Raw genomic sequence first — 12,500 nt, forward strand, 5'->3', positions numbered from 1 at the left:
GGCCTGGACTAACCCTTGTATTTTAAGTGACTTCAGAGATTCCTTAACATTTCTTTCTTAGCGATTTATTCTGCACATTACATCTCATTCGCCTCTTGTATGATATTGACGGGAACCATGTTAATGTCTGAATTATATCAACAGTACAAAATAATGTTAGCGTGGAATGTGAAAAGTAATTCGTTAAAGCAGAGGCGTTGCGAACCTGCACCAGTTACAATACGGTCCCTATGAAACTGTTGACCCCATGTGCCCATACAAGGTCAAACCGGCCTGAACCGCACCAAGTCAAGCCTAGGGCGCTGGGTTGGTGAAGCGGCATCTCCGGCGACCTGCAGGGGCGGTATCGGCAACCCACACACGCTCACCTTTGCCGGAGCAGGAGCAGGCCGGTTTGTGCAGATGGGCAGACGGTGGAATTTAAAACATGTGGGAAAAAAACTATCTGTCTGTCTGTCTGTCTGTCTATCTATCTATCTATCTGTATCTACCTCTTCATCTATGGGTCCCCTTTAGAGAGGATGCACCAAGCTGTATTTTTCTTTTTGTTTTTGTTCTTCAGTGGAGCATACCTTGCCTCATTCCCCATAAGATTCAAGCTACACAGACTCCTCACACTTGCACGGCATCCACACATCTGCTAAGAACTCTCTCACACCTGCACAATCACACACACACACCTGCCCGGACCTTCAACACTCAGGACTAGAGATCATGTGCTGGTGAGAGCAAGCGAGGATATTATCATGACTAGTGGTAGTGTGTCACACACACACACACACACACACACACACACACACACACACACACACACACACACACACACACACACACACACACACACACACACACACACACACACACACACACACACACACACACACACACACACACACACACACACACACACACACACACACACACACACACACACACACACACACACACACACACACACACACACACACACACACACACACACACACACACACACACACACACACACACACACACACACACACACACACACACACACACACACACACACACACATATACAAACACAGAGACTGCTCATGGTTCTTTGTGCTCTCTCGTGTTCTCTCTGACGTGCTATTTTTCTCCGTGTTCATTTGTTTTGTGCGCTTCTGGCTCTGTCTCATCTTCGTCTTGTGTGGTTCTGTGTGATTTGTCGTGTATGTTTGGTTGTGTGTGGTTCGATATGGATACGTGTGCATTCTGGTGTGTGGTTGTGGTGTTTCGTGTTTTTGGTCTGGTGTTGTGTGCTGATGTTAAATAGTCTCCATCCTTTGTGCCCCTCTGTGACTGAGCTGTGGCCAAGATCCTGTTTCCCTGCCTACCAGATCTTGTTCTGCCTACTTCCCTGTCTCCCTGGCTGCCATTTCTTGATCTCCCTACTTCCTTATCTCTCTGCCTACCTTATCTTGCCCTGCCTACCTCCCTGTCTCCCTGCCTACCTTATCTAGCTGTTTACCTCCCTATCACCCTGCCTACCTTATCTTGCCCTGTCTACCTCCCTCTCTACCTACCTTATCTTGCTCTGTTTACTTCTCTATCTCTCTGCCTGCCTTATCTTGTCCTGCCAACTCCCTGCCTACCTTGTCTTGCCCACCCTACCTCCTTGTCTCCCTGGCTACCCTTTCTTGAACCACCTACCTCCCTATTTCCCTGCGTACTCTCTTGCCTTCCTCCTATATTTCATTGGTTAACCCGGTTCTTTCTTGACTATGTGTGCTTTCTAATATGCTGTTGGTGACTCCTCTATACCCACACTCGGCACCCCAATACTTCCTTTCAACTGAACAGGAAAAGATAAGAAATACAACTAAACTATTGAATCTTTTCGTGAAGTTGGACCACGAGGAAAATACAGCCAAGTTGGGGAAAAAAGGTCATCTAATTTCGAGTTTGATTGCTATACGAACTGCAGTGAAGCAGAAAAGAAATCCGAATTCAATTTAGCAGATGACTGTTGACCTAACAGCGTGAAGCTGAAAAAGAGATCGTCCAACTAGAGTGAGTCAGTGATTTTTTACTGTATTTTTCAGATTGCGTTGGTGATTGCTTACTATACTTGACAGGAGTGATTTGGTGTTTTTCATTTACACGTACCGAGTAAAGTTGAAAAAAGAAAAGAAGAGAAAATTTGATTGATGTGAGTTGCTGATAGAACTGGGGTAAATCTAAAGAAAAAAAAAACTGATTTGGAGTTGAATTTTTTACTCCTACTGATACTGGAGTGAGGAGTTATCAACCATGGGGGCGGCCTCCTCCCACCACGAGCCCCTGGGGGACTACCACCGCTCCAGCACCCAGGGGCGCAGTGGTGCATCACACGCCCGCGCCTCCATCAGGAAGTCTCTGCGCAGGAAGAAGAGAGAGAAACGGGAGGAGCGGGAGGACAACAAGGAGAACCAGGAGGACAACACGACAGACACACGCGACCACCACCACAAGGTCAGGAAGATGTGTGATAGGCAGCCACACAGGTACTCTGAGGCAGGAAAGTAGGTAGCTTGAGGAAGTAATGTGTTCATAAGCATGAAGGGAGGTAGCTAGTCTTGAGAAGGCTGGTACTCTAAGGTAGGCAGGACGTATATGTTTTGACTTTTAGGATAAGGAGGATGTGCTATAGGAAGCCACGCAGATAGCTTGTAGGAGGAATGTAGGTAGGCTGAGGCAGACAGGCAAGTACTCTAATGCAGGAAGGCAGGTAGTGTTAGGCAGGCAAGCAGGAAGGTACCGTAATAATAGGCAGGCAGACAGTACCCTGAGGAAGGCAATATGCATGCCTACCTATGTTAAGACTTTTAGATCAGAGAGGAAGTTTTATAAACAGCCACGCAAGTAGCTTGAGACAGCGAGGCAAGTAGCCTAAGGCAGGGAAGACCTATAGGCCTAACCTAAGACAGGCAGGAAGTAAAGCAGACAAACAGGTTACATTCGTGCAGGCCTTTACAAAACAAACATAGCAGACAGGCGAGTACAGTAGGAATAATGCACTCAAGCAGAAAGGTAGAACTTAGATGGAAAGGAAAAAGGAAGGAAGGACTTGTATTGAGCAGGCAATAATAAGTTAGGATTTATACTAGAAATTCATAAATAACTGATAACAGTAAGGCAGAACGTGTACCAGGCAGGCAGGTAGACAAAGCACACAGGTAAGCAAAAACTGTGTACCATAAAAAAAAAAAATGAGAGTAAGATGAGAGGCAGAACGTAATTTGAGACAGCCTGATCCTCCTGGTCTTCATGCCTCGTCTCTCGGTGGGCAGATCATGCACAAACCCTTCCGCCATGCACCCAGACACTCCACTTAGCGTACCTCTAATTACTTGGCCACTTATGTAGTCAGTCTTAAGTACATGTGAGGGTAAGTGGATGTGTTCTCGTCAGATTTCATTTCTCTCTCTCTCTCTCTCTCTCTCTAGCCTACTTAGATTTAGGCTTTACATACAGCATATACCGTTCTTGGTTATGTTTTATTTTTAAGAGTTTTGAGTAGTAGTAGTTATGCACTGACTCCTTCCATTCATCCTCTTCCACCCTTGCTCCTTCTCCTTCCTTCTTCCTTCCTTCCATCCTTCCTTCCTTAAGTTCTCTCTTTCCTTCCATGCCTTTATTTCTTCCTGTCTTCCTTTCTTCCTTTAGGTCCATCCTTACTTTCATGCTCACATTTCTTTTCCATTATTCGTTCATTCCTTCACTCTTTCATCCCTTCTTATTTCTTTTCCTTCTTTTCTCTCCTCCATCCATCCTTCCTTCTTTTGTTCTTTCCTTCCTTCCGTCCTTCCTTCCTTCCTTCCTTCCTTCCTTCCTTCCTTCCTTCCTTCCTTCCTCCCCTATCCCTCTCCCCTTCCTTTGACTTCCTAACAGCGTGTAAGGCGGCCACAACGGGGTTAGGCCCGCAGACGGCCCACAGAAATTACCCTTTTCTTTGTTGGGTTCGGGATTGAGAGAGATTAGGATTGTGGTAGTAGAAATGGTGGTAGTGGTGGTTAAAATGGTGGTTGTGGTAGCAATTGTGGTGGTGGAAGAGGTTGTGGTGGAAGATGTGACTGATGGTAGTAATGCATGAAAGTGGTGGTAATGGTAGTTGTGGTAGGAGTGTTCGTACTGGTGGGATGGTGTGGTGGTGGTGGCAAATGTGGTAGTAGTTATGGTACCAGTGGTGATGGTGGTAGAGCTGTAGTAGTGGTAACAGGGGTGGAAATGGTACTGGTGGTAGTTGTGGCGTTGGTAGTTGAAGAGATGGTGATGATAATACAAATGGTAGCGATGGTTGTGCTTGTAGTAATAGTACCGGTGGTAGTAGTAGTAGTAGTAGTAGCAGTAGTAGTAGTAGTGGTGATGATAGAGGTGGTAATTTTGATAGCAGCGGTGATAGCAGTGGTAGTAATAATAGCTGCATAGTAGTTTTAGCAGTGATAGTGATAAAGGTAGCAGTGGTGGCAGTGTGTGTGTTTGGATGTGTGGCAGCATGTAAGAGTGTGTGTAGAATTTGAATGTGTGTGTGTGTGTGTGTGTGTGTGTGTGTGTGTGTGTGTGTGTGTGTGTGTGTGTGTTCGATCTAGCACGCAAAACGACACACGAAAAACAGAGAACGGATGTGGCTGATATACATGTAAAATTTAGTGACCAGTTCTAACACATATAGACTCCACAGAAAAAATACAAAATAAAGAACCCTTACTCTAGTCATGCATTTACTTGAGATGGCAAAACAATGCTATACTCCTTTTACTCTAACCTGGCCTAAAATTGCCATCCCACCATCTTCAATGTTCGGTCGTAACAATAGATTAACACTGGAATATGATGATGTTTCTGAATGAGTGCTATGAAAAGGATACCAAACTGGAGTATTGTCTCCTTCTGCCACTGAACTACGCGAAATAAACTGTAAAAGGACGAAAATCTGGGCCAAGTTAAGGTGAAAGAACTATAGTATTGACGCCTCGAATCCAGAGTCGTGCTTATTACTTTATTCTTGCTGCCTACTGACAAATTTATGCAGTTAAGATTTTTTTTTTTTTTTTTTTTTTTTTTTTTTTACCGAGGTTGTTCATACTTTGACGAGAAGCTTACACGTGATGGCGTTGTGTACCCTGGGTGGTTTGATACAGCTGCGACGTCCACCCAGGAGCTAAACCTCCTTATGTTTTCCTGCACTTCGCTGTAGGGAAAGACCGTAGTCCGACCCAGGCGAGGCGCGCACCACCATGGGACGCTTTCCCTGTACGGTGCATGTCCTTAAGTACCTGTAGGTCGGCCCCATAGATGTAATTGCTTTCCTGTGGTCGACGGGTTTTCTCAGTTGGACAGACAGGGGTTTAACAACAACAACAACAACTATTACTGCTACTACTACTACTACATTTCAAAGAGTATGACCTATTCTAAACAGTCATATGGAGATGACAAAAATGCAGTACAAGATATATACGTCATCGAAGCGAAGGGGTTGTGATGAAAAATAATTACGCCTGTGTTATGCTAATGAAAGAGATATATGAAGCACGCAAGGCTCTAATTAGTTTGGCTTTTATAGCAAACTGGCACGATGCATTCAAAAGGTTGCTGGCCTCGGCGTGTGTGTGTGTGTGTGTGTGTGTGTGTGTGTGTGTGTGTGTGTGTGTGTGTGTGTGTGTGTGTGTGTGTGTGTGTTGATGTAGTTGTCTGAGTGTTTGTACCTACTTAAGTAATTGCGTAAGAGGGTTTTGACTCGTGAAGTGCGCAGTAGATGTAAGTGTCGCATCTTATCTCTCAAACATGCTGTAGGCTGACTCGAGTGGCTTTAGAGATGCAGTAAAACCTCTTCCTTAGCGATTTATTTTGTACATTACCCCTCACGACCGTCCTCTGGTAGGTGGATAAAGAGAATACATGCAATCAAGTTAAAGGAATTGATTTTGCTGTTGTTTGCAGATGATAGTGTTATTAAGTGAAGACGAAGGGGAGCTGCAAGGCTTGGTGGATGAGTTTGGGAGTGTGTGTAAGAAAAGAAAGGTGAGTGTGTGTGTGTGTGTGTGTGTGTGTGTGTGTGTGTGTGTGTGTGTGTGTGTGTGTGTGTGTGTGTTCCCCTACCACCAGACGATTTTATTCATCTAAGGAGAGACTTCCCAAACCCGAGGGATTAGAAAAATAGTCTTACGTATCCCCCTAATGAGAGGTCCTTTTATAGGCTGAATGAAATCGTCTGTAAGGAGCAAGAAGAACTTATACATTATAGGGGTGAAAGGGATTGACTAGGCGCTTTGAACTGCGTGGAACATGAAAAAAAAATGGAACTAAAAAAAATGAAACTCCAAATGGAAAGTGAAACGCTGTGGAATTATTTTTTGAGGAACCTTACTGTGTGTGGAACGTACTTACGAATATGTCTCAGAAAAAAAAAATGGGAATAAAATCGTCTGGAGGATACTCGAAGTCAGGAAAAAAAAAAATCACACCAGAGGATTTAACGCTCCCAGACCAATTACATTTTTTTTTATATATACCCCGACAGATGTAATTTAATTTTCGAAACTTCCAAATTTGAAGTGTTAGATATAGCTTTCATTGGCCCTCCAGTACTGTGTCTTTCTCCTAAGCTGAATAAAATCGTCTGAAAATAGCATGAATAAAGGAAAATTACGCCACTGGAAAAATTGCCTAACTCTACCCCCGCTACGAACTATCAAAATCAAGAATTATTTAAAAAGCGCGGGAAAAAATTATTGCTGACAGAAGTAGGTGGCGTAATTCTTGTACTATATAACGAAGAAAGGATATTGCGTAGTACGAACGAAGAACGGATGCAGATGATGAAAAGTATAATTTTTTTTTGTTGGTGAGATATGTGGAGTAGATAGGATGATACAGTACTCTCTCTCTCTCTCTCTCTCTCTCTCTCTGTTAATTAAGACTTTTATATGGAAGATAAAACCACCGCCCAGACGTACAGTTCTTATTGAGTGTTTATGCCTCGATAGAAACTCATTTTTAATTACTGAATATTGAGAGAGAGAGAGAGAGAGAAAGGGAAGGATAGGATGGCATGGAAGAACACACACACACACACACACACACAGGGTAGTGGAGGATAATGGGCCTTGTGTGTATATGCCTTAGGGGTGTTTGTGGTGTGTACTTTGCCCTGTATTGACATAAGGATGGAGGGGAGAGGGAAGGGGAGAGGGGAGCGGAAGGGAAGAAGGAAGGGGTAGGGACAGGGGGAGGGGAGAGGGAGAGAAAGTAAAGGGGGTTTGTTTATTTAGGGAAAAGGAATGATTGTGTCGGGTGAATTCAACTCAAAAGCATCTCTTCCCTTCCTCCCATCCCATCTCACCTCCTCTCTTGCTCCTCTCCTTCCTTGGTCCCTCACTCGCTTAATCTCCCTCCTTCCATACTTTTCCTCCTCCTCCTCCTTCCCCTTCTCCATCTCTTCCTTCTCCTTCTCCTTCTTTTCCATATTCTCTTCCTTCTCCTCCTCTACCTCCTCCTCATCATCCTAAGACTGATGATAGCAAGAATAAATTTTAAAAAGCCACCGAATAGATGGGAGTAACACCGCCAGCAGATAAGAAAAATAAGTAAATACAGTTTCATTGTATTAGAGAGCAGTATAATCGACTGGAAATGTAAAAACAGATTAAGTCGTCATCACAGTCAAAGGTAGTTTGTGTGTGTGTGTGTGTGTGTGTGTGTGTGTGTGTGTGTGTGTGTGTGTGTGTATTTTTGGATGCCAGGTACTCAGTTGACTTATAACCTTCCTGAAAGTCAATGTCTGGCCTTTGGATTAGATTGAGAGGGGTGTTATAAAGTGTGTGTGTGTGTGTGTGTGTGTGTGTGTGTGTAATTCACCGGGTAATTCACCGGGTCGGTCAGGATCACTTGATGGTCGTGATCGTCAGCTTTTACCCTCCCGGAAGGGAGCTGAGAGCTCATATAGTCCGATCTAAGGGCAAGGCTGTGACCTTCACACACGCACACACCCGTCCCCTTGCTCAAGGGGGACAGTAACCACCCACTTCGTCAGTGAAACTTTTCGCAACCTGAGCGAGGCGCGAACTCCCGTCTACCAGATGGCAAGCGAGAACGTTACCACTGCGCCAGCGAGTGAGTGTGTGTGTGTGTGTGTGTGTGTGTGTGTGTGTCGTTGGTGATGGTATTTGGTGGTGATAGTGGTGGTGGTAGTAGTGACAGTAATTGTAGCAGAGATTGCTTAGCTTGTGACAGTCAGTGGCTTTGATGATGGTGACAATGTTGTTGTAGTACTTATTGTGTTGAGGTAGTCGTGGTGTTGTAGTGGTGATGGCAGATTTAGTTGTGATGCTTATAGTCTTGGCTGGATAGTTGTGGTGGTGGTGGTGATTGTGTAGGTTTGTGATGGTGGGACTGAAAGTTGTGCAGTGTTGGTGATTGTGTAATAATGGTGAGGATAGTAGTGGTGGTGGTGGTGATGGTGGTGATGTAGGCCTAGTATTGGTGGTGGTGGTAGTGGTGAATGTTTATGATAGTGGATGATGACGCATGTGTACTGTCGATGTAATGTGAGCAAAGAATGGTTCTGTGAGGATGAGAGAGTGGTAGAAATGTAAAGATGAATGAGAGGTATGTGTGAGTTACCGTAGTTCTAAAAATTTGGTTAAGCAGTTAAGAGAGTGATAAAATTTTGTGGAATGAGAATTGAGAGTATCAGCAGTAAATGTGAGCAATAGGTGAAAGGTTTGCCATGGATGTAGTGGTAAAGGTGAGTGGGGGTGGATGTGAGTGAGTGGGTTTGGATGGGGATGAGAGAGGGAGGGGGGCCTGGGGGTTGGTGAGAGGCAGGGAGAAACGTGGAGGGTCAGGGAAGGTGGGGTTAGATGGTTGTGATTTGATGTGGGTGGGGGTACGTGAGGGAGAAAGGGTGGTGGGTGAGGGTGAGCAAAGGGAGAATGGGGATGAATAAAGGGGGGCAGGGAGAGAGAAGGAGGGTGATGATGGGGATGGAGAAGGGTGACGTTGTTGGAGATGGGTAGGGTGCATCTTAAAAATTAGTGGAAATTGGTGAGTAGTTGTGAAGGGAAGCGAAATTGGGTTAGTCTGGGTGAATATGGGTAGGGACGAGATTGTGCAAGTGTGTGTGTGTGTGTGTGTGTGTGTGTGTGTGTGTGTGTGTGTGTGTGTGTGTGTGTGTGTGTGTGTAGTCTACATAGTTTGTGTCTGTGTGTATATATGTGTGTGTGTCTCTGTACGTATGTTTGTGTGTACGTTTGTGTGTGTGTATACCTGTCTTGAGGCCCAGAAGTGAAAGTTTCTCCTCTGGTGTTGAGATAGCAGGTGTGTGTGTGTGTGTGTGTGTGTGTGTGTGTGTGTGTGTGTGTGTGTGTGTGTGTGTGTGTAAAATACCTACATACCTACAGTTTGTACGAGTGGTCAAATATGATGATGAAAATGATGATGAAGTTGATGATGATGATGAAATGCTGTGAATGTGATTGTGTTGCATAATGGTAGTGGTGATGGTGGCTGTGTAGTGGTGATTTTGACATGACGTTCTCTTAGTAGTAGTGGAGACAGTAATGCAGTATTGGTAGTAGTAGGGTGGTAGTAATTTTTCTGGTAGTTGTAGTGGTAACAGTAATGGTATTGTATGTAGTGATTGTTGAAAAAGGGATGATGATAGTTGTAGTAGTTGTACCGGTAGTAGCAGTTGAAGTGATGGTAGTAATAGCTTTAGTAGTAATAGTAGTAGTAGTGTAAGGTGAGATGTAGTGACGCAGTGGAACGACCCTGACCAGACCGATAAGAGTAATACGATTCTCTCTCTCTCTCTCTCTCTCTCTCTCTCTCTCTCTCTCTCTCTCTATCTATCTATCTATCTATCATTTTCTCTTTTCTTTACGGGGCGCCATTACTCATCCTTTATTGTTTCTTTCCCCCATTGTTTTCTTTTTCTCTTGCTATTTAACTTCTTTTTTCCCCTCCCTCCATCCCTCCTGGCTAGCTTGTCTCCTTCTTTCCTTCCTTCCTCCCTTCTTTCCTCCCTCCTTTCCTTCCTTCTTTCTTTCCTTTCTTCCTTCCTTCCTTTTTTCCTTCCTTCCTTCCATCCCTCCTACCAAGAAATAAATCCCCTTCTCCTGATCGCGAAAATTCTTATTAATTTAATTTACGTAAATCTAGACAATTTTGTTCAGCTGAGTGAGTCATAGGAGCTTGAGAGGGATACTTGAGAGAGAGAGAGAGAGAGAGAGAGAGAGAGAGAGGAAGGTAGGGGGGAGAGAAAAAGGGAGGGGAGAAGAGATTCCACGATCCAGACAAAAGGTACATTAATAAATTTCTCCACCACAAGCGATTTTGCTGTGGTGATTTTTTTTTCAAGAGTAATCCCAGTAATCTGTACCAGGTAATACTAGTAACTCAAAAATCACATTATTAAAGTTACCTGTTACCTGTTAATTAAATCCAGCCTATTGATTTTTTTTCTTTATTTTTGACCTCGTTCGTTTTGTGATATTTTGATGCGGATTTTTCAGTGTTTATGGATATTATTATTTTTATTATTATTATTATTATTATTATTATTATTATTATTATTTTTATCATTATTATTATTATTATTGTTCTTGTTGTTGTTGTTCTTCTTCTTCTTGTTATTGATATTATGTTGTTCTTGATGTGATGATATTTTTGTAATAGCTACCATTATTATTATTATTATCATCATCATCATTATTATTACTATTATTATTGTTATTATTTTTTTATTATTATTATTTTATTATTATTTATTATTGCTGCTATTATTATTATTATTGTTATTATTTTATCACTGCTATTATTATTATTATTATTATTATTATTATTATTATTAGTGCTGTTGGTTATTTCTCACTGTTAATAATTTCTTATACCATTTATTAACAACTTTTTTCTTTTTCTTTACAGGTGAGAGACATGGGTGACAACAGGTAACTAGTAATAATCCAGGTGTATACAGGTAAGAGAGAGAGAGAGAGAGAGAGAGAGAGAGAGAGAGAGAGAGAGAGAGAGAGGAAGGGAAAGTAGGGAGAGGAAAGGGAAAAGGGGAGAGAGAGAGAGATAAAGAGAGAAGAGGAGATTGAAGAGACGAGAAATAATGTGAGAAAAAGAAGTTAGGAGAAAGAAGAGAGGGCGAGGAGTCGGTAGGTGTGTAGGGTAGACGAGGAGGAGGAAGGGAGATAAAATGAAAAAAAGGGAGAAACTAAAGGAAGGGAGGAGAGAAATGGGAGAAATCAAAAGTGTGTGTGTGTGTGTGTGTGTGTGTGTGTGTGTGTGTGTGTGTGTGTGTTTGTTGTGACCGGAGAGGAAAGGCCTGAGATAAAGCGAGGTGAAGCAAGATAGTGGTGTGGAGAAACCTTGATGGAGACGGACAGACAGACAGGCAGACAGACAGACAAACAGACAGGCAGATAGACAGACACTAATTTTGCTGCATAAGGTAGGCAAGTAGCTTTTTACTTAACTGTGATAAACTGTTATTAAATATTATAGTAAAATATTAACTTTAATGAATAGTTTGCTTGTGTGTGTGTGTGTGTGTGTGATGAGAGAGAGAGAGAGAGAGAGAGAGAGAGAGAGAGAGAGACGATGTGCTTGTCTGTGCCTAGATCAGTATATACGTGACAGTGGAGAAAATGATCGACCAAAATAAAACCAGTGTGCTGAGAGAGAGAGAGAGAGAGAGAGAGAGAGAGAGAGAGAGAGAGAGAGAGAGAGAGAGAGAGATAAAGAGGGGGGAGTGAGAGTGGGCGAGGGTGAGTGAGAAGGGAGAGGAACAATGGGAGATAATAGAAGGGGTGGAAGGAAGGAAAAATTGAGAGAGAGAGAGAGAGGAGCAAAAGGAGTGAGCAAGAGTGAGAGGTGGAGGGAAAACAAGGAGAGATCAGCAGGAAAACACAAGGAATATGTGTTACAGAGAGAGAGAGAGAAACTTGAAAACCACGTAAAAGCCAGATTCAACTCACATTAAATTACACCCCAACTGCAGAGGTGGAGAGGAGAGAGGAGAAGAAGAGAGGGGAGGAGAGGGAAGAGGAGAAGAAAAGAGGAGAGGAGAGAGGGAAAGGGAGAAGGAAGAGGAGGGGAAGGGAAGGGAGAAGAGGAAGAGCGAGAAGATGGGAGAGGAGAAGAAGAGAGATGTGGAAGAGGTGAGAACGTGGAAGTGAAATGAAAGGGAGGGGGATGCGAGGAAAGAAAAGGTGAGAAAAGAAGAGAAGAATAAAGAAAAAGAAAGGAAAGAAAAAAATGGAGGAGAAGAGAAAGAAGAGAAAATAATAGAAGATCGAGGAAAGAGAGAAGAGAATAAACAAGTATAGTATCTCACAGTAAAGAAGAGGCGAGGAGAGGGGAGGAGAGGAGAAGAGAGTGAGGGAGGGAACAGGAAGGCGAATGGAATGGGACAGGGAAGAAGGGGTAAAAGAGAGAGGAATAAGGGGAAATACGACGAAAAGAGGAAGAGGAGAAAGAGAGGAA

The 12,500-nt window shown here is 43.3% G+C and overlaps 1 protein-coding gene across 3 annotated transcripts in view; it reads left to right on the forward strand.

Annotated features, from left to right (window-relative positions):
- LOC145407878 (protein numb-like) overlaps positions 1-12,500 on the forward strand; it is a 194,592-nt gene that overhangs the window by 155,159 nt on the left and 26,933 nt on the right. For 2 of the 3 annotated variants that reach the window (XM_080278741.1, XM_080278742.1), the window contains exon 1: positions 2,277-2,477. The exons of the other annotated variant lie outside the window; for it this stretch is intronic. In XM_080278741.1, coding sequence (XP_080134867.1) covers positions 2,277-2,477 — 201 coding nt within the window. Of the gene's footprint in view, positions 1-2,276; positions 2,478-12,500 lie in introns of those variants that run through there. 3 annotated transcript variants of the gene reach the window in all.

The sequence above is a fragment of the Coenobita brevimanus genome, chromosome 74, assembly GCF_032717465.1.
Source record: "Coenobita brevimanus isolate Jiangsu-jjx chromosome 74, ASM3271746v2, whole genome shotgun sequence".
Lineage (NCBI taxonomy): Eukaryota > Metazoa > Arthropoda > Malacostraca > Decapoda > Coenobitidae > Coenobita > Coenobita brevimanus.